This window comes from Pistacia vera, unplaced genomic scaffold (genome assembly GCF_008641045.1).
Source record: "Pistacia vera cultivar Batoury unplaced genomic scaffold, PisVer_v2 Contig492, whole genome shotgun sequence".
Taxonomy (NCBI): Eukaryota; Viridiplantae; Streptophyta; class Magnoliopsida; order Sapindales; family Anacardiaceae; genus Pistacia; species Pistacia vera.
The window spans coordinates 281,523-305,659 of record NW_022196326.1 but is presented as its reverse complement, the minus strand read 5'-3'; the positions used below and the strand labels follow the sequence as shown (position 1 = coordinate 305,659).

The 24,137-nt window shown below is 36.0% G+C and overlaps 1 protein-coding gene and 2 long non-coding RNA genes across 8 annotated transcripts; all 3 read right to left on the bottom strand.

Annotated features, from left to right (window-relative positions):
• Positions 1–1,477: 1,477 nt before the first annotated feature.
• LOC116105118 lies at positions 1,478–11,689 on the bottom strand. 4 transcript variants are annotated; one of them, XR_004124026.1, is made up of 11 exons: positions 11,578–11,689; positions 11,342–11,423; positions 11,146–11,248; positions 10,855–11,002; positions 10,601–10,730; positions 10,351–10,508; positions 10,111–10,262; positions 9,936–10,017; positions 9,583–9,791; positions 1,735–1,831; positions 1,478–1,597 (listed from the first exon to the last, which is right to left on the bottom strand). It is a non-coding gene; the product is annotated as an uncharacterized LOC116105118 (long non-coding RNA). The 4 variants fall into 4 exon arrangements; XR_004124025.1 differs by having other exon boundaries at positions 10,111–10,508; XR_004124028.1 differs by having other exon boundaries at positions 9,583–9,786; positions 10,111–10,508.
• A 3,644-nt stretch (positions 11,690–15,333) lies between these two features.
• On the bottom strand, positions 15,334–18,200 carry LOC116105088 (putative disease resistance protein RGA3). The gene is made up of 3 exons (XM_031391513.1): positions 17,971–18,200; positions 15,836–17,410; positions 15,334–15,370 (listed from the first exon to the last, which is right to left on the bottom strand). The coding sequence occupies exons 1-3, from the start codon at positions 18,198–18,200 to the stop codon at positions 15,334–15,336; spliced, it is 1,842 nt and encodes a 613-aa protein (XP_031247373.1).
• A 3,314-nt stretch (positions 18,201–21,514) lies between these two features.
• On the bottom strand, positions 21,515–23,802 carry LOC116105077. Of its 3 annotated transcripts, none has more exons than XR_004124018.1 (5): positions 23,722–23,802; positions 23,546–23,629; positions 23,281–23,434; positions 22,046–22,140; positions 21,515–21,928 (listed from the first exon to the last, which is right to left on the bottom strand). It is a non-coding gene; the product is annotated as an uncharacterized LOC116105077 (long non-coding RNA). The 3 variants fall into 3 exon arrangements; XR_004124017.1 differs by having other exon boundaries at positions 23,281–23,411; XR_004124019.1 differs by lacking the exon at positions 23,281–23,434.
• Between the last annotated feature and the right edge of the window lie 335 nt (positions 23,803–24,137).

The following is a 24,137-nucleotide window of genomic DNA, read 5'->3' as shown; positions in this document are numbered from 1 at the left end:
TTGAGACTATTTCGGCTTGCAAGAACGATCCAAGCAATTTCTTTTAACTCTTCATAATACTCCATTTACATATGATTCATATAAATTAATAAGGTGTTTTCTAATAATTATCAATTTGAGTATAATGTTAACTCATTCACTATGTCTTATAGAGTGTTTGTTCACTGTCCTTACAAAATAATATTTGCTTCTTCACCACTGCACAAATTAATTTGGTAAGAATAAAGGTTCCAGGAAATAACCTGATGAATTCCATGAAGAATCAAAGATGAGGATACTTTCAGTTCAAAGTTGAGTATAAAGTACACCTCATCAATGGATTGATATAAGAACACAAAAAGAGGATAATTAACACTATGATAACTTCTTCAACATTACTTCACTTCACAAGATTTGTACAGTTTCTTGAAGTATTAGTAGCAGAGGCAATTAAGAAGAAGGAAATGGATTCAAAGATTTCCAGGAAATTGCCAACAATGATAGAGGTGTCTTTGACAATTTTGTTAAGACAAAGATTCTGGTACACACACACACAGAGGAAAAAAAAAAAAAAAATCTGATTATCACTTGAACACGGTGTTGTACCTTGCCTCAAGGTTCAGCGCTTCAAATTGTTGCAACTGTGAACAAGAAGCTTGAGACTCCATTGCACGAAGCTTGTCATCAAGGGAAAGCAAATGTGGTAATGCTGCTCTTGGAGACTAATCCATGGATGGCTACAAAGCTTAACTATGAAAATGGAGGTGCAATTTCCATTGCCTGGATAAAAATGGCATTTGATGTGGTGAAGCTCATGATGAATCAATCCTTGTTGATGGACTTTAAAAAGGATGAGGATGATTTAACTGCTCTATATGTTGCCACATCAATGGGGAACACAAGTAAAAATCAAATCTCATTCTTAAAGTCTAGAACAAACATGGCTTATAATGCAGAAGTTGTTCAGAGCATATTGGAGGTGCTGCTAAAAAAACCAACAAGACTGGATATTCTCTCCATTGCACTGTGCCTGTAGCAGAGGACTCTTGAAGATAACTAGATTGTTTTTAAGGGTTCACCAAGACCTTACTCTGAAATACAATGAGAAAGGTTACACCCTATTGCACTTTGCAGCCATGCATAACAGAGTTCCAATCCTTGATGATTATTCTGGTTAAGTTCTCCGCCTTAAAGGAGTACCTAACATGGGAAGAAACTGTGTCATTTTGCTGTAAAATTTAAGTGGAAAAGTTTCAAGACTGCAGATAAAGAACAAAATGGTTTGCGCTTGCATTGATTTTAATTGTACCATCTGAACGATGTCTATTTCAAATTTAATTCAGTTAGCAGTATAAAATTTTTGATAAAAAAACAGAGAACATCAATTGCTGCTATTGTGAGGGACATACGGTGCTATAAGTGATGCACAAAGCAACCAGTTCAAGAAAGTCTTAAAGACAGCTGCTTGTAAAACAATCACAGAATTGTTAACTCGATCACCAGTGGTCTCAGAAATACATTCTCAATAGCTGATACTTCAAAACTCCAAAGGATTGATATGGGCAACAGTGTGAACTGCCCTTAGACTTCCAACTTTGCCAGCAGGCAGAAGTTGTGCCTACATCAAGCTCAAGAATGTCAGCAAAATCTAGTAAAAGACTCCAGAGAGTGTCAAATTAAATAAAAATATGATAGTCATGACAGTACCATAAAAAAACCACAGATCCAGAAGCAAAAACTGGATATGCTAACCACCTGGCCTCGACACAAGCATGTCAACAAATGTTTTGGTTTCTTGCCTACATCAATCATGGAACCAATGTGAACAGAGGATTTACTTGAGCTTCCATCCCTACAAAAACCAGAAATTTAAGACAATAAGCAATTATAATCAGTCACCTTGACAGAAGCAAAAGATTTGTGCAATCTGAAAGAATTCAGGACCCTGAGTGATAGACACAAGAGAGAACTGAACGAACTTTTCAAAATTTGCCAGAAAAAGCAAAGGCAATATGAGATATAAAAAGAGCGCTTCAAAATGCCCAGGGCTCAATTATAATGGTGGCAAGTTTGATTGTCGCAGTTACTTTTGTTGAAGATTGATGCTGTGCTGGAAGTATGGTTTGCTGAAACTGAATGTGAAACCCCGTTTTTAATCCTAATACATATTACGTATTCTGTGTGATTTTATTTTTATGGAAGGGGATTTTTGTTAGTTTTTAAAAGTTTTATTGGGGATGAAATAGCAAGAAAAGGAAGCTACTGGGTTTGCATGTAACAAGGGGCAAAATCTGGAGGTTTATTTGAAAGAAAAGCTGATGTGGTAGGGGTTTAGCGGGATTACCTGTAATCTAGGGGCAGAAGCATAAATTTAGAAAGATTAAAAATATAAAAAAAAAAAAAAGAAAAAAAAAGAAAGAGTTGTTCGCCAAAGGAGAAGAAGAAGCCGAGACAGAAGAAGACCCAGACAGGTGAGAGAAGGAGAGAGAAAAGAAGGAAGGAGAGCGGAAGAAGAAGAAGAGAACAGAAGAAAGAGGTGTTTCGGTCTAGAGATAGAGTGAGAGAGGAAGAGTGAAGCAAAGATGGAGGATGAGAATTATGAGAATTGACGCAGATCCCACCATTTTTTTTATTTCAGTGTTGGAGGAAAGAGTGCTTGAGGTTTCCTTAAAGTTTCGGTTGAGCTAAAAAAATGGTGAGTGGGATTCAACCTGTATTCTTTTCAAACTTAAATGAAAGCCTTTGCATGTAAATTTTTAATGCTATTTCAATGATTGAAGTAATTTTTTGTGTAAGTGTGATTATTTGGTGAATCTTGCTTTGCATGTTGGCTGAGCTAATTTTTGGGTGAAAATGCATAGACCTCGTTCCCAAGGGTTGAGTTTTCATGTTGCATGCTATTTAAATATATGTATAAACCATAAAGGTGGGTTACTGGAGAGATGAGTTATATTATTGCTTGAAGAGTGGTTGAAGGAAGGGTTAGACCTGTTCAGAATAGTAAAAAATAAGTTTGCATGTTGCCATATTTGATTAATTTTGGTAATTACCCTCATAAAATTACATGTGATTTTTCTTAGTTTATTAATTTAAATCGCTTCTCCATCATGTTGATTTCGATGTGCCATTGGTGGATTTTCCTCAATTTTGGAAAATATATAAAATTGGAAATGTTGATTTCATGGGTGGTGACAGTTGTTGGCTGTTGAAATGGTATTGAAGGAAAATGTAAATGAGTTGAAAGAAATTGTGTTTTAAATAGTTATTGATTCTGAAATGACTTGAAAATATTACTGGATCAACATATATTTGTCTTGAATGCCCCATTGAAATTATAGCTTGATTTGGTGAGTGGATTAAACAAATCTTCTTCCAAATCCTTAAATCCATGCTTGCATGTTAACTTGTGATTTTATTTAAATGTTTGTGAAGTTTGGTATTAGAATTTATGTATTCATGCGATATGAATAAAATGTGCTGTTGAGAGTAAGAATTGTTGAATTGTATACGGGTTGAGGATCGTGATGTTGGTAGATGGTTTCTTGGTAAAAAGAAAAAGAGAAGGGGTGCATTCTGTCAGTTTTGAAAGTATGTTTTAAAACTTGCATTCTACCCCCATTTGCATGGAATTTCATACGATTTGGCAGATTTACTTTTATATGAAATGTGGTATATATCTTATGATTAGTGATGGACATATGCTATGGAAATGTGATATTGAAAGTAATTTTTAATCTGGGTTAAACTGTCAGTTTTAAAACATGTTTGGAAATTTTCGTTTCACCCCTGGATGTGATTTTTGAATATTATGTCAATATGCATGATTTATAAGCACATATGTGGTAAGTTCTTGACTTACATGTTAGTTGAGATTATGCATGAGATGTTATGGTGCTAAAACCACCCTACGAAGTACCCATCCCCCAGTTTTAGGCTCTGCCCACGCGATGCAGGATTCCGCTGGGTATTGAGATATTTGGTCTTCAGGCTCTGCCCACGCGATGCAGGATTCCGCTGGGTATTGAGATAATTGGTCTTCAGGCTCTGGCATGCGTATTGAGATATTTAGTGCTCTACCCGGGCGTTGAGTGGTCCGCCAGGTATGACAGTTTTAGTGGCTCTGCCCGTGCGATGATAGATCTTGCCGGGTATGACAGATTTTATTGGCCTGCCTGGACGTTGAGTGGTCCGCCAGGTATGACAGATTTTATTGGCTCTGCCGGGCGTTGAGTGGTCCGCCAGGTATGACAGTTTCAGTGGTCTGCCCGTGCGATGATAGATCTTGCCGGGTATGACAGATTTTATTGGCTCTGCCTGGGCGTTGAGGGTCCGCCAGGTATGACAGATTTTTCCCCAGGGTACTAGTTGCGGTGAGGGTTTTCTGTTATAATATCATAATCAGTTTTAGAATGTTCAAAATCACATAGTTCTGAGTATCAGTTATGAGCGATAGTCTCAATATGAGTTTTCAAAAATTAAGAGGCCTTCAGTATTAGCCCCGGTTTTCGAAATAAGATATTAGCTTATAGTTTTAGTAACAGTAAAAGCTACAGTATCCAATTTAAAGTTCAGTCATCAGCACAAAGTTTACAGTATTCCAAAATCAGTTATCAATTTTATATCATCACAATAGTTTTAAATTTAGTTACCAGATTTTGTCTTGTGAATCATGAGTGTTCATTGAATGAGGTTTGGATGTTACACATGACTAGTAGAGTTGTTATTTCAGAATCACATGCATGAGAACCTTTAGTATCAGTTTACTGTTTCCAAACAGGATATCGGTTTAAAGTTTTCAGATACCAGCCTGCAGTTTTCAGTATCAGTTAACAGTTCAGTTTTCAGTATAGAGGATAGTTTGCATTAGCTATATGAAACAGTTGATGTTTGTAGCATGATTCATAGAAAACATTGTCTTTAGAACCATGAGCATTTACAGCTATTCTTTAAGTTCTCATAAAAGGTTTTCAATATTTGTGATGAGCTAGGATTCAGAAATTGTTGTAGTTTAATTGATCATATTATAATACTTAGAACAACTTTAGAAAACGAGTTTTACATGCATACAGGATGATTAGCTACCACCATATCATGTTCATAGAATCATGTTGTTTTCAGGATTTCATAAGAACTATTGCATGCCATGACTATTGTTGAAGAATGTTTTGCAAACTCACCCCAATCCCCCACTCACTGAGTATTTCAGCTCACCCCTTTTTAGACCCTTTTTCCCAGGTTCACAGGAAGAGTCGTGCTGAGGAGTGATTCCTCTCGAGGTTGGGCCCTTACGTCATCAACTCATCATGTGTGTAAAAATGTCATGCTTGTTACCGCTACCGAATTATGTTTTATCCTTATGATTATCTCCTGTGTTGATTATAAAAGATATGAATATCTGATACCATCCGTTTTTGGATTTTATGAACGTACAAGTTAGCTTTCAGATTTTCAAAATCTTATGTGTTTATGCTTTCAAAACGAGTCCAAGCAAATGTTTTTATGATTAGAGTACCGGTTTTTAGATTCCCACACGGCACGTGTCGGCCGCCCGAGTCTCATAGGTGCGCCCGGAGCTTATGGGGTAGGGAGGGTCGAGGCGGGTCGTGTCACTGAAAGTCTGAAGCTGTTTTTGCTGCTGTACAGGGACGTGCATGGTGCTGTTTCAGAGTTCAGTAGTTTAAGTCTTACTGTAAACTTTAGTGTTAATTTTGAATTTGATGACTCAGCTTATTTTGTAATGAAGTTGTTAGACTTGAGTGGTTTAGCTGAGATTAAGTAAAAGCTTACTGACAGTAGTTGAAACAGTAAGCTAAAGTATGTTATATACAGATTTTTTGTCTAATGAAATCAGTCCAGTTTTTCCTTTCCATTCTCTTTTCTTTGCACATCCGGCATTAACAAAAACACTAACATGGTATCAGGCCTGGGATCCAATGCAGGGGATGCAAGCAGTTCGGGCACATTGAAAAAGTGTGCAGGAACAAGGGTGCACAGCCACCACAGCAAGCACAAAGTGCAGAAGACCAGCAGCAGAGCAGTGAACCAGAACAATTATTTGTGGCTTCATGCTACTCAATGCAGACCAGCAGAGATATTTGGCTGATAGACAGCGGGTGTACTAACCACATGGTAGCAAATTTGGAGAATTTTGTTAGGCTGGACAGGACCTATAGCTCCAAAGTCAAGGTTGGAAATGGTGACTATGTGGAAGCAAGAGGGATTGGAGATGTGGCAGTCCAAACTCAGGCAGGGACTAAGGTTATTTCTAATGTTCTATTTGTACCTGAAATTGTACAGAATTTGTTAAGTGTAGGTCAAATGTTAGAGAGAAATTACACCTTGCATTTTCAAAACCATGCTTGCATTATAAAGGATAGTGAGGGAAATGAATTGATGAGTGTTAGGATGCTGGGTAAAAGCTTTCCACTAGACTGGAAAAAATCAGAAAACTCAGCATTAACCAGCAAGGTTGAAGAGTCTGAGTTATGGCATAGAAGACTTGGGCATTTTCACTACCTTGGAATTAAAGAACTCAAGTCAAGGGACATGGTGTTAAACCTGCCCGAGATAGAGGAGAAGAGGACCTTGTGCACAGCCTGCCAGCTTGGCAAACTCAGCAGGCCATCATTCCCTTCAGATCAAGCCTGGAGAGCAAGTCACAAGCTGCAATTGATCCACACAGATGTGTGTGGTCCAATGAAGACTAAATCCTTAAATGGTAGTAGGTACTTTGTACTCTTCATTGATGACTTCTCAAGGGTGGCTTGGGTTTATTTCTTGAAGCAGAAAAATGAAGTGGCTGCTGTGTTTAAGAAATTTAAGTTACTGGTGGAGAATGAAGCTGGAACCTTGATCAAAATAGTAAGGAGTGACAATGGGACAGAGTACACTTCAAATGAATTTAAAACAATCTGTAGTCTAGCTGGAATTCAGCAGCAGTTCACAGCACCATACACCCCTCAACAGAATGGTGTTTGTGAAAGAAGAAACCGAACCATTATGGAAATGGCCAAATGTATGATGGCTGGAAAGAACCTTCCTAAGTGTTCTGGGCAGAAGTTGTTAATACAGTAGTTTTCCTGCTGAATAGGCTGCCCACCAGGGCAGTCAAACATCAAACACCAATTGAGGCATGGAGTGGAGTCAAGCCAGCTGTAGGGAGCTTGAAAGTATTTGGAAGCATAGCCTATGTTTTGATCCCAGCCAGCAAAACGTCCAAATTGGATGACAAGGCGGAAATTGGGATATTTATAGGCTATAGCAGCAACTCTAAAGCTTATAGAGTATATATTCCTGAGTCTAGGAAGATTGTAATCACAAGAGACATAAAGGTTGATGAAGGTGGAGTCTGGAACTGGGAAGAAAAAAGGGTTGATGTGCAAGCTGAATCAAGTCAGGATGAGATGAATGAGGGGTTGATTCAAGAGGCATATTCAGATGAGGAAGAAGAACATGCTGTTAGAGGGACAAGATCTCTGGCTGATGTGTACGAAAGGTGCAATGTGGCAGTGGTGGAACCAAGATGCTATCTTGATGCTGCAAAATCTGAATTGTGGAGGGCTGCAATGCAGGAAGAACTCAGCATGATTGATAAAAATCAAACTTGGAAATTGGTACCAAGACCTGAAAAAAGGAAAGTCATTAAGGTGAAATGGATTTTCAAACTGAAAATCAATCCTGATGGCTCAATCTACAAGCACAAAGCAAGGCTAGTGGTGAAGGGCTTTGCACAGCAATCAGGTATTGATTTTTCGGAAACATTTGCCCCGATTGCTAGACAAGACACAATCAGGCTGCTGTTAGCACTTGCAGCTCAGTTCAACTGAAAAATTTTCTAGCTGGATGTCAAGTCAGCGTTCCTGAATGGGTGGATTTCAGAGGAGCTATATGTAGAGCAACCCGATGGCTACAAGGTTGAAGGAAAGGAGGATTATGTGTACCTGCTGAGGAAGGCCTTGTATGGCTTGAAGTAGCCCCTAGAGCCTGGTACAGCCGAATAAATGACCATTTGTGCAGCCTTGGTTATACTAGAAGTCCTAATGAACACACTCTCTACATTAGGAAAATTGAGAAAGGAGTGGCTGTGGTTTCTCTCTATGTTGATGACTTGTTGGTGATAGGGAGTAATCCTGATGAATTGGACCAGTTTAAGTTAGATATACAAGCTGAATTTGAAATGACGGATTTGGGATTGATGAAGTACTTCCTTGGCATGGAGATAAGTCAGGCTGCTGGTAAGATTTTTATGTGTCAATAGAGGTATGCAACCGAGCTTCTCTTGAGGTTTGGAATGGAGAATTGTAAACCAGTGAATACTCTACTTGTTCCCAACGTGAAATTGAGCAAAACAGATGATGCAGAGAGGGTAGATGAAGGGAAATACAGAAGCTTAGTGGGAAGTTTGCTGTATTACACAGCCACCAGACCTGATCTAATGTTCACTGCAAGTTACCTCTCAAGGTTTATGAGCAACCCAAGTGAATTGCACTTTAAAGTTGCCAAACGTGTGTTGAGGTATGTGAAAGAAACCAGCATGTTAGGCATCTGGTTTAGGAAATCCGAAAGTCTAAGGTTGTTGGGGTACACTGACAGTGATTGGGGTGGATCCCTGGATGATGCTAGAAGCACCTCTGGTTATGTGTTTTATCTTAATAAGGGTGCAATCAGTTGGCTGTCAAGGAAGCAGGAGACTGTGGCACAGTCTACTGCTGAAGCTGAATACGTCTCTGCTGCAGCAGCCGTGAACCAGGCTGTGTGGCTTAGGAAGATGTTGAATGATTTGCTCCAAGTGCAGGGTGGTCCTACTTTGATTCTATGTGATAACCAGTCGGCTGTAGCAATGGCAAAGAATACTGTACTCCATGGCAGAACTAAGCATATTAAGATTAAGTATCATGCTGTGAGGGAAGCAAAGGAGAAGTAAACTTAGTGCACTGTAGAGGGGATGATCAAGTTGCTAACATTATGACAAAGGCATTGTGCAAATCCAAGTTTGAAGCCTTAAGGCTAGAACTTGGTGTTTCCACCCAAAGCACCAAGGTGGAGTGTTGAAGATTGATGCTGTGCTGGAAGTATGGTTTGCTGAAACTGAAAGTCTGAAGCTGTTTTTGCTGCTGTACAGGGACGTGCATGGTGCTGTTTCAGAGTTCAGTAGTTTAAGTCTTACTGTAAACTTTAGTGTTAATTTTGAATTTGATGACTCAGCTTATTTTGTTGAAGTTGTTAGACTTGAGTGGTTTAGCTGAGATTAAGTAAAAGCTTACTGACAGTAGTTGAAACAGTAAGCTAAAGTATGTTATATACAGATTTTTTATCTAATGAAATCAGTCCAGTTTTTCCTTTCCATTCTCTTTTCTTTGCACATCCGGCATTAACAAAAACACTAACAACTTTTACTGCTGACATAAACCTTCCTGGTGCAGCCTTCTAGGAGGGTTGGTTGAAAAGGAATTCAAAAGTTTGCAGAACAACGGCTACGGCTTTTAAGTTCTTTACAGTAAGAAACAACATTGCATTTTTCACATCCTCCTGCTTTGTCATTGTTCTGCTCAGCATTATCCCCTTTCAAGGAAAACAAATTATTAAATGTTGATGATTACTCACAAGGTCATGTGAGTGGCTGCGTCATTCGTGGCTACTTCTTCCGTTGCCGCGACATGGGAAAACATTCCACATTTTTCAGGATCAGGATGGATAATTAAGGTTCTAATGGCTATCAGTGCTGGGACTGTCGTAACCATGTTCGTGTATTTGGGACTTCTTCTGTAAGAAGCCTAATCATCTTTTCCTCAGCTCTTGTGCATGAAACTACACTGAGAAAAAAAAAAAAAAAAAAAAAAAAAGTTGTTTTAGGGCTGAAAGTTGAAGCGTTGCACATAAAGTTCCAGGTCCTAATATTTAATAATTGCAGTTAATAACTAAAACAGATAATAATCTATGAAAAGTGGGTTTGCAACCTTAAAGAAGTAAGTACAGAGGTTATGTTGTATATTTCAAGGTGAATAGCCTCTGTCAGTCTTGCCCAGCATGATAAGAGCTCTGCAGATAAAATTGGATGCTTGGTTTAAATAGGTAACTATTTGTAAACCCAAAAAAGAAAAATAATAATAAAAAGAATGAAGTAAAAAGAACCTCAAAATGCCAAGCTCCTGTCATACATGGTCTTATGGTCTTCATTCTTCGAGAAATATTTAATGACATATAAACCTTGGTTCACTTCATCAAAACTCAATTATGGACATTATGAAGCTTCAGGTTCGCTGTTGTAACTGCTTTTGACTGGTCTGAAAATCCAGGTTGTTATTTTGAGAAGACTGCCAGATTTTCCAAGTACATAATCCAGAGAAAAATTAGGTAAAACGGAGAGCTTACAGAGAACTAAACTAGACCTCAATATATGTTAAATTGCATAAAATGACTTCAAATCTTTTTATCTTCTTTGGCTGGTCACATTTTGATCTTCTATCTCTTGTAGACCACAAAACATTATAGCACTTCAACAACTTAATCTATGTGCTGCTGAAATGAGTCTACACCGGTAACATTAATCAAGATTGTTAGCATTGAAATCTGGAGTGATAAAAAGTATGCATAAATTGGAGACCATGGTCCAATATAATACCTGCATTGTTTCAGAGTTGTCCTATGGAGAAGGCACCCTGACAGTATTGTCTTTAACTCGAGGCAGCATCTTGTTATAAGGAATGAAGATATGTCCTGATTGTAATTCTTCTTTTCCTTCTCCCATCCTTCTAATCTCATCATTGGAGATATTTCAATTTTGAGAGAAAAAGAATAACTGACGAAGATAATACTATCAAACTTCCCAAAGACCTTTATCCCAAACAAATAAAGATAAAAAAAAAGAAAACCAACCAAAACTCAGAAAGGCAAGTGAAGAATGTTATTGAAAATCTTCTCTTCGATAGATGGTGGAATCCAGCCACTCTCTCAAGAAAGCCACAAAGCATTAAAGCCAATACTTGAACAAGTAAATTTATGTGCCTTAGAAATGAATCTATACCTGTAACATATTTAGTGATAAATACAATTATATTCGAAATGACAGAAAATATTGATAATGCCTATCATCCATAAAATTTACCTTTCAAGAAAGGTATAAAAAGCAGCAAGAAAATAGGAAAATAGGTATCAGGGGAAGCTCACCAAGGAAACGTGGAAACCATTGAGCACGCTTGTTTCATCAAGTACATTTTATGACCTTGATTCTTCAAGAAACACTTAATGATATCATGTTAAAGTTGCTTCACTTCACCAAAACAAATATATGTTTATTAAGTTTCTTTAATAATGAAAAAAAAAAAAAAAGAATGTTAATATCCATATAAGCATATAAGCAAACCTCAAAGAGCCATCAAAGGATTTCATTGTGAATTTCCGGCAAATTGAGATATATTCAATGTCATAATGCTGAATTTGCTTCACTGCACCAAAACAAAAATATGGACATCAAGCGGTTGTTTGTTTTCTCTCTTTTCTGAATCTATTTTCTTTTCTCCTCGTGATACACACTTAAGGGTTCGGATGACTACATATAAAAGGGAGAGCTTACGTAGGAAATCAAAGCAGAGCTCATACAGGAGCAGCAATGAAAAAGGATCTTGAAAATCCCCTTCTTTTCTCCAGTTGCTCACATTGCTGCGCTCTCTCTTGTAAGCAAGTTGGACAAAAAAAATATTTGCCTCTGAAATAAATCTGCTGCTGAAATGTTAAATCATTATAATTTATGCAATTCAAATGAAGGATTAAAGAATTTATGGAAAGCAAATCGCCAATCACCTGGTTTCATATTTTAGACATACATCGCCCCAGAAAAGTCATTGGATGCTTGTGAATATCGAATTTCTTTTAACCTGTAGGAATTGTAACTTTAAATTCGAAATTGTAATTAAAGTTTCTAGAAGAATTAATCATACCCAGCAAACCTAGCGTTTTCAATTAGTAAATTAAGATAATAATAAATTGAAGTGTTTGAATATTAATCCAGAAATTCAAAAGATAAGTTTGTACTATTGCTCCAAACACAAATGCAACATGTAATTTGATTAAACAAAGAGTATATATATACATAAGTAATTACCTTTGGCTTGTGGGTTGATAGTTACTGCCGCCGTTTGTCCCATTTATAACCAGTTTCAATGTCTTGGGCCAGTCCTCTCCTATTCCCTGAAAGTATCGATCTTCTAGAATACGAGAAAAATCAATTTTCAATTCCTTGAGTGTCGTCCTCTGGATAAGGCTGTCTGGGAGTGCCTTTAGCAAGCAAGGGCATGAATCTAATAGGTTCTTCTTCTTCTCCCTTCTTTGCATTCTCGTAAGTCCACTCTTCCCATTTGGCTAAATACAAAAATTGGAGTTGTTTCAATTTGGGAAAGAAACCAGAGGATGAAGATGATGAAGAGGCTCCAGTTTCACTTCCCCAAAATTCACTATCCAGTTTGTCCATCCAAGATAGAGATAGTTCCTCAAGGGATGGTAATTTTCCCAAAGGGTACAAATTCTTACAATTTGAGCAAGAGAAAAGTGCTTTGCTGACATGATGAACATCACCACCTTAATTCCTCCATCCCTTTTGGAATGTAAAGTAGTGAACGTGTCGCCTTATGTTATGTGGGGACTTCCTTGTCTTAAACAATTCATCCTTTCGAAGCACACTGTAACATGAAATTAAATACAATTATTATGATAAGATTACAAATTATTTCCTCCTATACTATATTAATAACAGCTCTAAATTTATTTTTATTAGCAAACTTTTCTAATAACTAGTTACTCTTTCTTACAATGTCCTCAAAGAAGTTTCTGCCATTGAAAATTTCCTTGATTTCTTTGGCCTTGAGCATTTCCTCTACTCATCAGTAACATAATTTCTAAATACTAGCCTTGCTTGTGTGACCAGTAGATTAATTCTGCATTTTAAAGAAAAAACAGAACTAGTCACACAATGGAATCAAAAGACAGATTTATTTTGCACATTTCAAAGTTATCAATAGCAATTTTTTTTGCAAGAAAGACACACTGGAAGAAGGAAAGAGAAATATAGACCTGATGAAATTTCAGCAATTGACAAATAGAATTTGGTCCTTCATAGCTTTGGCCTTTAGTATTTTCTCTGCTGATTGGTAAGTTCTTGCATAGCTAGCAAGAGTAGCGAATGAGTTCAGGATATTAAAAAAAAGTATAGTACAGTCAAACAGTCCTATGATATACCGTCTGCGATTGGAACATGAAGAAATGAAGAAAGAAAACAGATCAGTGACCAAGCATATAACTAACCAATTTGATCTGTGTGGCAGGAACGCCATTTGAGTCGTTTACAGAAAATTCTCATCAAATTAATCTTATTCGCGAATCAATTCTGCATATAAAGAAACATAACATAACCATGTAAAACTTTTTGTGATATGCTTTTTAATTGGACACAAATAAATAGAAGAATCGAGAGAACTTACCAAAATTTGATTCCTTTCCAGCAAGTTCCTGGTACCATTCTCCATGATACACAATTCGGAAAAAACTGCTCTGCTGTAACTGCTTTTGATTAGTCTGAAAATATTTTCTAATCTCAAACAATACATCATTTAATGACCAATGAATGCTAGAAGCACACTGTGTACATGAAAATATATTACTTATGAGATTACAAACGGAATTAATGATTTAATTGAGTATGAGAAAATCCTTTCGCTTGTCAAAAGTTCTCTTAAGCAACCTTGTCTAAGAAAGTATAACCAACCATTTGAGTCCAATAATCAATTTATCTACTGGTGTAATCCACAGTTTATACATATAACAAAGACTTGTCACTAATAACTTCTCTTTATCTCTTCTGGGAATAGAAAGTAAACACAGATAATTATTTCTTTAGAAGAGGAACTATTACCATTGAGAAGTACTTACAGAGGTTATATAGGATATTTTGGGGTTGGTTGTCCATCAATTTGTCTTGCGTAATACAAAGTCTGTGGATGGAAATCAATGATTATTCAAGTAAGCTATAAGAGAACAAAATATTTTTGTATGCGGTGACATTTGGCGGAGAAAGTTTACGTAAAAAGAACCTCATTTTGTCATGTTCCTGTTACACATCGTCTTCTGACCTTGGTTCCTTGAGAATGCTGCATGAGATATTAAACTTGCTTCACTGCATTAAAATGGAAATATCCAAACCAGTTTCTATTTCAACAACTGAAATAACATACGAGAGACACAGTATAAACATCATTCTATAGCTTGTCACATACCACCAATTCCTTTGATTAGATTTGCGTACCATGATGCTGGACTTGTCACCACAATGCATCAGTGGGTGACCAGTTAATACTAAAAGATGACAATAATGATGCTGATTCTGCATGTGGAGGATAATCCTTTCGCCAATCACAAGTTCTTTTCAGCTACATCGTCGAAAAAAAAGGTTATATACTCAGAAGATAATGTCTATTGTCAGTAGCAATTTATTTTCAAGAAAGATACAAAGCAACGAGGAAATACAAATTAAATTTGAGGAAGCCCACCAAGCAAATTAATGTAAAACTTAAACATTGAGTTCCTGAGTATTTCCTCTGCTGATGAATCAGTAGCAGAGCATCAAATTCTAAGCATAACTAGAATGAGTAGCAAATGAATCCTGCATATTAAGAAGCAAAAGCATAACTAGTCAGACAGTTGTAAGATATGCTTTTAGATTGGAGCATAAAGAAATAACTAAAAGAAATAGAGCACAGAGACCAAGCATAACGAACCAATTTGATCTGTTGGGCAGGCAAACCATTTGAGTGCTTTCCAGTAAATTCATTTAGAACGAAATCTGTAAACCTAATAATCTTCTCCTCTACGTAGTGCAAGTATCTGCAGTGAAACGAGAAATATTTGTTTAATGGCTGAAAGTTGAAGCTTTGAATATAAAATTCCATGTCTTAATAACGACAATTGCACTTACCCTGTAGTAACTCGGGGCAGTATCCAACTGATTGTAATTCTTCTCTTTCTTCCCCCATCCTTCATATCCTGTAATTTGGAGAACTCATACAGGTGAGACAAGTGAAGAATGATCAGTTGCTTCATCTGGTATATTGTATTTCCTTGATCCTTCACATGCACTGGAACAAAAATATTTACCCTAAGTTTCCTTAATAAGGAACAAAAAGTATTTCAATATCCGTATAAGCATTAGCACACCTCAATGAGTAATCAAAGCATTTTACAAAGTGAATTTCGAGCAAATGAAAAAGCTACCTACACCATTGATCCCTCAGAAGGAATACCCAAATTATGAAAAATATTCTCTTTTTGTTACTGCTTTTGACCCACAAAACATTCAAGCGACTTGGACTAGCAAATCTTTGCCACCTCTGAAATGAATCTACCCCTGTAACATTGATTAATTATTAACTAAAGCATTAAAAATGAGGATAAAAGAGAACATGGAAAGCCAATGGCCAATCACATGGTTTCTTGGCAGTATCAGCAAACTTAACATATAATATAATAAGAAAGAGCATACATAAGTAATACCTGTGGATGTTGACGTATAAAATCAATTTGGATGTTAGGGATGTGAGCGATTTTGGGCCAGTCAATTCCAACTTTATTAGCGCATCGTTCTGTTAGAAGAGGACATTCAGTTATCTCCAATTCCTTGAGTGTTGTCTTCCGGAGAAGGCTGGCTGGTAATGCTACTAATTCTGGGCAGTAGCTAACTGTCAACGAAGCAAGGCATGGCATGAATCTTATTTCTTCTTCTTCTTCTTCTTCTTCTTCTTCTTCTTCTTCTTCTTCCTTCTCTGAATTCTCGGAATCCCACTCTTCCCATTCCATATGCCCATAATGCCACCATTCCCATTCCACATCCCAAATTTCGAGTTCTATCAATTTGGGAAAGAAACAAGAGGATGAAGATGATGAAGAGGCTCCACTTTCCATTCCCCAAAATTCACTATCCGCTTCTTTCACATTTTCCATGCTTCGTATAATTAGTTTCTCAAGGGATGGCAATTTTCCCAAAGGATGCAAATTCTTGCAGTTTGAGAAATAAAGAAGATGCAACTCCTTCAGTTTGGTTAACGACGTCATCCAAGTGGAGGGACAACTATTGCCTCTGTAGAAACCTATCAACAACCACTCTAATTTTGGAGGTGGCAGTAACACTTCAAGGACTAGTTCATCATCCTCACATAATCTCTCCTCTTCTCCAAGTATATCGAAATTCAGACTCAAAATAGTGAGGTTTTCCTTATTCTTAAGTACTTCTTTCATTTCAGCCTCACTCACATTTGTCAAATTTCCCAAACCAGTTATCTCTAGACTTCCTTCAAGGTGATTCAAATTTTTCAATCCTTCAAGCATACATGCTTTGCTATCATGATCACCTCCACCACTTACAACGAATTTAGATAATGTTCGAAGAGCAGTTAATCTCTTGATCCCTTTTGGAATGTAATGTAGTGAATAAATCCTCTCATTTACTAGCTGCCTCAAATTTACTAATTTTTCTATTCCTAGAGGCAATTCATGTATATTACTACAACCGCTAATATCTAAAGTGTGCAAATTATATAATTCACATAAACTTTCTGGTAACTTTACTATATTTTGGCCACTCAAATCAAGGTATCTTAAGTGTACCAATTTTTTAATTTCTTTTGGGATGTCTTCAACTCCGCATCTCGGGAATCTCAATGACCTTAAACATGTCAATTCACAAAACTTTTTTAAAACATCACCAGATACTGAATTTTCACCTCCGTCATGAATCACGATAAGACTACGTAGACTTTTGACACTACAAATGGACATGGGAAATGAAACCCCTTTATTAACCTTTAACATTAAATGACAAACATTTTTGTTAGAAGAGTTTATAAAGGGATCATTATCACAAATATTGACTTCTATAGCAAGACATTCACCATTACTCAAAAAAAGAGCAAAGTCATGCACTATATCATGCATCTTACATCCCCATATATCATCTTCAGAGTCTAAAAGTTCTTGGAAGAAAGATCGTGTTGCTAAGTGATGAAAATACTCTTCACCTATTGTCTCTAATTTTGTATTTTTTTCTAACCCCAAATAACCTTGTGCCATCCATAATTTGATTAATTCATCTTTGCTTATATGGTAATCTAATGGAAAGACAGCACAATAAGAGAAACATTTTCTTATCGAGGATGGCAAATCGTTATAACTCAACATCAAAGGGGATAGAAGACCCTTTTCAATCTCCTCTAATTTCCACATCTCACTATATAAAACACGTTGCCATTCATCTCTACTCCTCTTAAACTGCAAAAGACTCCCAATGGTTTTTGTAGCAAGAGGTAACCCTTTGCACTTCTTAACGATTTCCTTACCAATTTCTTCTAATTTTTCACACTCATGAGCAGGTCTTTCTGAAAGAGCTAGCCTCCTAAATAGTAACAAATTCTCTTCATAGGACAATTCTTTAACATTGATAATATCAATTGACTTCATAATACATGCAACTGACTCTTTACGTGTAGTAATTAAAATTTTACTTCCATGGAGACCATTCTTCAAACAGTTATGGAATGGTTCCCATTTATTGTAATCTTCATTCCACACATCATCTAAAATAAGAAGAAACTTTTTACCCGCTATAGAATCATGAATACGTTGAAGAAGAGATTGTAGATCTTCTATATTAGGAGTAGGAACTTTTAGACCTTCAATGATCACTCTAGCGATCTTGAACTCATCAAAAGGATTTGATACACATCAAAAGGATTTGATACACAAACCCATATTATTGAATTAAAATTGCTCTTCACCTGATCATTATTGCAGGTATATTGAGCAAGAGTTGTTTTTCCAATCCCTCCCATACCTACAAGTGAGATAATATGGAGACTTTGTTGACTACTCTCACACAATAACTTGTTAATTAAATAATTCTTCTCAACATCTCTACCACATATATCAGATACATTGATAAAAGTAGTAGTTTACATTCGTTGATAATCAGGTCTCTCATTAGCTGGAATGACATTAAGATTATAATCACCTTTTTCTTTTGCAATAGCATCTAACTTTATATTTATCTCTGTTATCTTAACTGCAATGTCATGACGTAAAACAACTTCTTTGAAGCCGAAGCAAGGAGAGGGAAAGAAGCAAAGTACCTTCTGCTTAGGAGCACTAGCATTATGGTCATAACCTCCCTCAATTTTGAGTTTCATGATTTCAGTGTTCCACTCATCCAACACATCTTAGACGTCATAGCATGCGTCTTTGAGCCGATCCAACCAAAATCTCACAGCTCTATTCTTCATTTGTTTTTGGTCTGCATCAAATAGCACAGCTTGAATTGCTTGAAGATTGTTCTTAAGCTTATCTACTTCTTCGTCAACATCCCCCACTAGCCTCACCTGTTCTCCTATGAAGCCAGTAGTCTGTTGAGCTAGAATTGAAGCCAGCTGGTCCAAGGCAACCGAAACAATTGCTTCAGCCATACTCAGATATGGTCAATAATCTGGAAGAGAAGAAATGGAGATTTTTATTTCGTATGCTTTGGTGTTATGATAGTGAATGCTGCCATCCATATCATTATTATGTATGGAATCTATGTCAATAATATAATTTCCTATAATTTATTGCTTTTGTCCCCTAATTTATTAACTTTTTGAAAATGTTCGTTTGCTACTTTTGTCGCCTAACCGATAGAATATATTCAACATTTTCTCATAAATTTCTAGCTATATCTCCTGGAGTTTTTTTTTTTTTTTTTTTTAAGAAAAAGGAAACGGAGACATGAAAGTCTAGGGAAGTTTCAGAGGTAATCATGTTTTATACTGGAGAACAGCCCATGACGTTTATTCTTGTAAAGAGAAATCAGCACCTGATCTTTTATGTTTTGGCACCAGTTTTGCTGAAAATTATTTTATTGAAAGTCATGTAAGCTTTATTATCCGGAGTTTTCAACCGTATGATTTGATTTTTTTTTTTTTTTAACACCCCATACTCTATTATATTAAATTTATCATGAATGATTGAGAAGATAATTCTAAGGAAAAAAAAAAAAAAAAGACAGCTTGCTCACAAGAAATAAATTGTGTAATTGACTAAAGTTGAATCATGTTCTGAAAATAGTACGTCCTGATATATTTGACATGACTTTGGGCCTACCTTTCCTTTCATTCAAAATGATTTTGTCCCCCACTCGATTAACTTTAAGCCACGGACTATTACAATTATATTTCACATGGCTTTTGGGCCTACCTTCCCTTCTTTCAAAACAAATTTGTCCCTCAATTATGATGTTCATTGATTTGGGATATTTAGAAAAAATTTGTTCTATAAACGTGTGCATAGAACACTTTTTTTTCCCTGTAGAGAACCAGTTTATTTATGGGTAGATTACAACAACTCTATGTGTTCAACTAATTTATAGACACAAATTGTGTTGTTATTTAACTTTTTTTTTTTTTTTTTTTTTTTACTATTTTCACTTTTTTAATTAATAATTAATTACAAATAATTTATGGACACAAACGTACTTGTATGATGGTCAAAACTGTAAAGAGTTTTCTCTATTTATGATCCAAATTAATTTTATTCTAGAATGGTGTGTATAATGTTATTGACCTTATATTTAATTAAGATTACATATTATTAATATCCCCTTAGTTTTCTTTAAGGTATTATTGCTATTGAGAGAGAGCATAGGATCATTTTGATTTTTCCATGGAAAAGATTTCAGTTTGAATGAATACAAGTCATTGCATATTTGGGCCGGTGGGGATTGGGTTGGGCCAGTACTCTAGTGATGGTGGTGGAAGTGAGAGTGAGGGAAGACATGTTTTTAACCGTTGATGAGAGAGTCAGTAGATGGTGGAGATTCCGTGTTGACTGCAAAAGAACTAAATATTTGGAAAAAATAATTTAATTAAATGAAAGTATGAGTTGATTGTTACAGTGAAGAGGGAGACACTAGAAGTTTTGGTAGATGAATGAAGAAGAAATGAGAAAGAGTTCGTTAAGTAGTTGGGGAGTTGGTTGGAAAATTTAGTATTTCTTTTGGGTAATTTTGTCCTTTGACTGCAAGTCAATTTAAATTTCTTTTTTTTTTTTTTTTTTTTTTCAAAAAATAATAATATTAAAATACACTATCAAATTTTTAGTTTTATTTTAGTATTTTTTTTTTTTATATGTAAATTAATCTCAACAATGTCTTCAAACTTGCTATGGACACAAGTTTTGATGCCTAATTCTAATGATTTTGTCAACCTCTTTTTATTTTTATTTTTATTTCTTTTTGTCTTTTAAAATCTATTTATTTATATTTTTACATTAATTTAAATTTTAATATGTAACCACTTTGTAAATTATTTTCATACCCTTTCACATAATTAAATCCAACACCAAGAAACTATCAATTATAAGGAGAGATTGACTTAATCCCTATGAACTTTTGATCTAATGTCAAGGTCCCGACCTTTCAAATACTAAGAAATATTCCCCTAAAACTAACAATCATTAATCAAATCTCAACTCCAAAACAACAATTATTACATAGAGAAGAGTGAATTAAGGGTGAATTACATGTTTTTTTTTTTCCTTTTGTATGCAAGTGAATTATCTGTTGTACTTTTATATGGGTTAACATCTATTAGAATTAACGTGAAGGGTGAATTACATGTCTTTTTTTTTTTTTTTCCTTTTGTGTACAAGTGAATTATCTGTTATACTTTTATATGGGTTAATGTCTATTAGAATTGACGTAAGTCTATCTAATAGTTTAAACTGTAAGATTTGGAATACTAATCTAAAAAGAAACAATAATACGTGCTTTGAACAATGCTTATTATCAATGACCAGTTAATTTTTCAAGAAAAACAGAAAACAAAAAGGATATAGAAATGTAGATATGATGGAAGCTCACCAAGCAAATGTGAAAGCCAAACACTGGACACTTGTTTTATCTCATACATTTTCTTTTTGTTGCAAGAATCGGTGACTATCCTCCATTGGCCAACAGATATTTAGATTATACACATAATTAGCTTTTGCAACACATCAATTTTGCATATCAAGAAAACTAACATAGCCAGAGTCAAAATTTGTGAAATATATTCTTTTCAATGAACATAACTAACCAATTTGATCTTTTGGGAACATACACTTTGATTGACTTCTTCTTCTCTCCTCTATTGTAGGGCAAGAAACTACAGTGAGAGAAGAAAGAAAATATTTGTTTTGGTGCTGATTATTCGAAATTTTCAATCCTTCAAGAGTCCATGCTTTACTATCATGATCATCATTACCACTTATAACGAATTCCAACAATGTTTTAAGACCACTTAATTTCTGAATCTCTTTTGGAATGTAACTTAGTGATACAAAGGTATTTATTAAATGACTCAAATATCTAAAATGTGCAACATGTTGAAACTACAACCAAAAGACACAACAAATACAATAGAAAGTTAAAGAGGACACAATCAATTTACCCTGGTTCATTCTCAATTACTGAGAACTACGTCCAATATTCAAATAGAGTAGTTTTATTGAGTTTCAAAATCTGTGAAATACAATGATGAAAAAGTATCAGCAGCTCACTCTTTCTCTCTAATTTTCTCACCCTAGAGATTTTCCACTATTACAATATGCATATAATAGTAACCCTAACCCCATTTGGGCTGACCCAATCTAACCAAACCCAAGCCAAAATATTTACAAATCAATTCTAAACCCAATTACTAATTGGGCTCACCATCAAGGGGGTGCTACCCCCTCAACCCCACTCACTCATTGGCAAGTGAGACCTCTGAATGCGTCAACGTAAGTCGATAATCCGCTAAGCCCATGCAAAGTATGAATCATATCAAACACAATACACAAACTTTCAGGTAACTTTTCCACAGAATTTCTTCATACTAGCCTTGTTAGCATGACTAGCAAATTGATTCTACATTTTTAAGGGAAAAAACAAAAGTTATCAGACAATGGAATGATTTGGTGTCAAATAACCACCAATAAATGAAGAAAAACACAAAGCATTGAGAGAAAGGATTATATAACTAACCCTTTGAGTCCAATGACCAATTTTTGTGGTGGTGTCATCCAAAATCAATGTAACAATGACTTGTCACTAAAATAGCTTCTTCTTTTTTTTCCCCTCTGCGAATAGAAAGTAGCATACCATTAGTAAAAAAAAATAGCACCTAAACACTAAAATCAGATAATTATTTTGAGTAAACAACATGTTCCCAGCCAAGGTTTAGCAAAAACCCAAGTTACTACCCTTGGTTTCATAAATTTCATATTCCCACCCTTAAATTAAGAGAAAAACATTTAATTTTATGTACAAAGGGTAAAATAGTCATTTATGCCGCAATAAATCTGAAATAAAAATTTCTAAACGACCCTCCATATATTAAATTTCTCTCAGAAGCACCCTCTCTTTAACATTTCTCTCATGGCGGCCAGACTTGGCCTTTGCATGGGCCAAAAAGCAGTAGCTAAATGGCCGCTTCTTGTCGCAAAATCCAGTCGCCATGAGGACCTCATGTGGTGTCCAAAATCTGGCCACCGCGGCCAAGAAGAAGTAGCCAAATGGCTGCTTCTTGGCCCTCACGGTGACCAAATTTTAGCAATCACAGCTTAGGGTGGTGAGGGTTTTAAAGAGGGCATGTCGATGGATCAAAAGGTGGTGTCGAGGTGGGTTTTTGTCGTCGAAATTGATCGAAAATCGGCAAGAGGAGTGCACCATTCCACTGAGCGGTGGCCGGCGATTTGGCAATGTAGAGGGGTGGAAATGATAAGGGTTTTGATAAAAGAGGTGAGAGGATGTGTTGGGTGGTGTCAGGGCCTTCCAAAGACGCTGAAATTGGGCCAGAAAACGACGATCGCAAGGCGGAGGAGCTCACTGGTGGCTGCATAAATCCAATACAATAAATTTTGGTCAAAAGGGGGCTGGGGGAGTTCGAACGATGCTAGGGGAGAGATTCCTACCGGGTTTGGTGGGTTTTCCGGTGAGGAAGGAACCAAAATGGCTGTCGAAATTCATGAATCCATGGGTGGGTTTTGTCAAGGGCAATAGGGTAATAGCACTCAACAGTCACTCACGGTGTTCATTTAAGGGTGGTAATATGGGATTTATGAAAGCAGGGGTGGTAAGTTAGGTCTTTGCTAAACCTTGGGTGGGAACATGTTGTCTACTCAATTATTTTTTGAGAAGTGGGGCTGCGACCTTTAAGATATATTGACAGAGATAGCATATTTCAAGGTTATCAATAGCAATTTATTTTGGAAGCTCACCAAGCAAATGTGAAAACTAGACATTGAGCACTGGAGCCTCAATGAAGTTCCAAGAAATATTGACCAATAGAATTTGGTCCTTCAGTACTTTCTCTGTTGATTGGCAAAGGAGCTTTAAGTTCTTGGCATAGCTAGCATGAGTAGCAAATAAATTCTGGATATTAAAAGAAGCATGACAGTCAAACAGTTCTATGATATACACACTCTCTGATTGGAACTTAAACAAATGAAGAAACATAACAAATCAGTGACAAGCATGACTAACCAATTTCGTAACTGCGGCAAGCACACCATTTGAGTCCTTTTACAGAAAATTCTCTGCATATTTAGCCTCAGTAGCAAATCAATTCTGCATATGAGGAAACACACTATCACCAGTAAAATATTTGCAATATGCTTTTTTATTGAATATAAATAAATGAAGAATTGAGGGAGAATTACCATGCATAACTAATTACTTTGGTCTTTGGGGTAGATAGAAAATTTGATTCCTTTGTACGTAGTAACTTCCTGGAACCGTTCTGCAAGATACAGAAGTTAGAAAAATGTTCTGGTGTAACTGCTTCTGATTAGTCTGAAAATCTTCCATCCTTAATTGTTCACCTAGTAGAAACTAAAGCTGTTATTTCCCATTCTCAACCAATGCATCCTTTATTGACCACCGAATGCTAGAACACGCTGACATGAAAATATATTATTTACGAGATTGCAAATGAAATTCAGGATTTAACTGATCATGAGGAACCTTTCACTGTCAAGTTCTTTAAGCAACCTTGTCTAAGAAAATATTGTAATTGCTTAGGACATAAATTACCTACTAAGAATTAGAACTCTGTTTCTAAATAAGATATATATAT

Excerpts from the sequence above, each read along its gene's own strand:
- LOC116105088 (XM_031391513.1), bottom strand. The coding sequence starts at position 18,200 with ATGAAACTCAAAATTGAGGGAGGTTATGACCATAATGCTAGTGCTCCT. Across the intron at positions 17,411-17,970 it reads AGACCTGATTATCAACGAAT|GAGGCTAGCTCTTTCAGAAA; the intron begins GTAAACTACTAC and ends GTTACTATTTAG. Across the intron at positions 15,371-15,835 it reads TGGGATGTGGAATGGGAATG|GGGTAGATTCATTTCAGAGG; the intron begins GTGGCATTATGG and ends TCAATGTTACAG.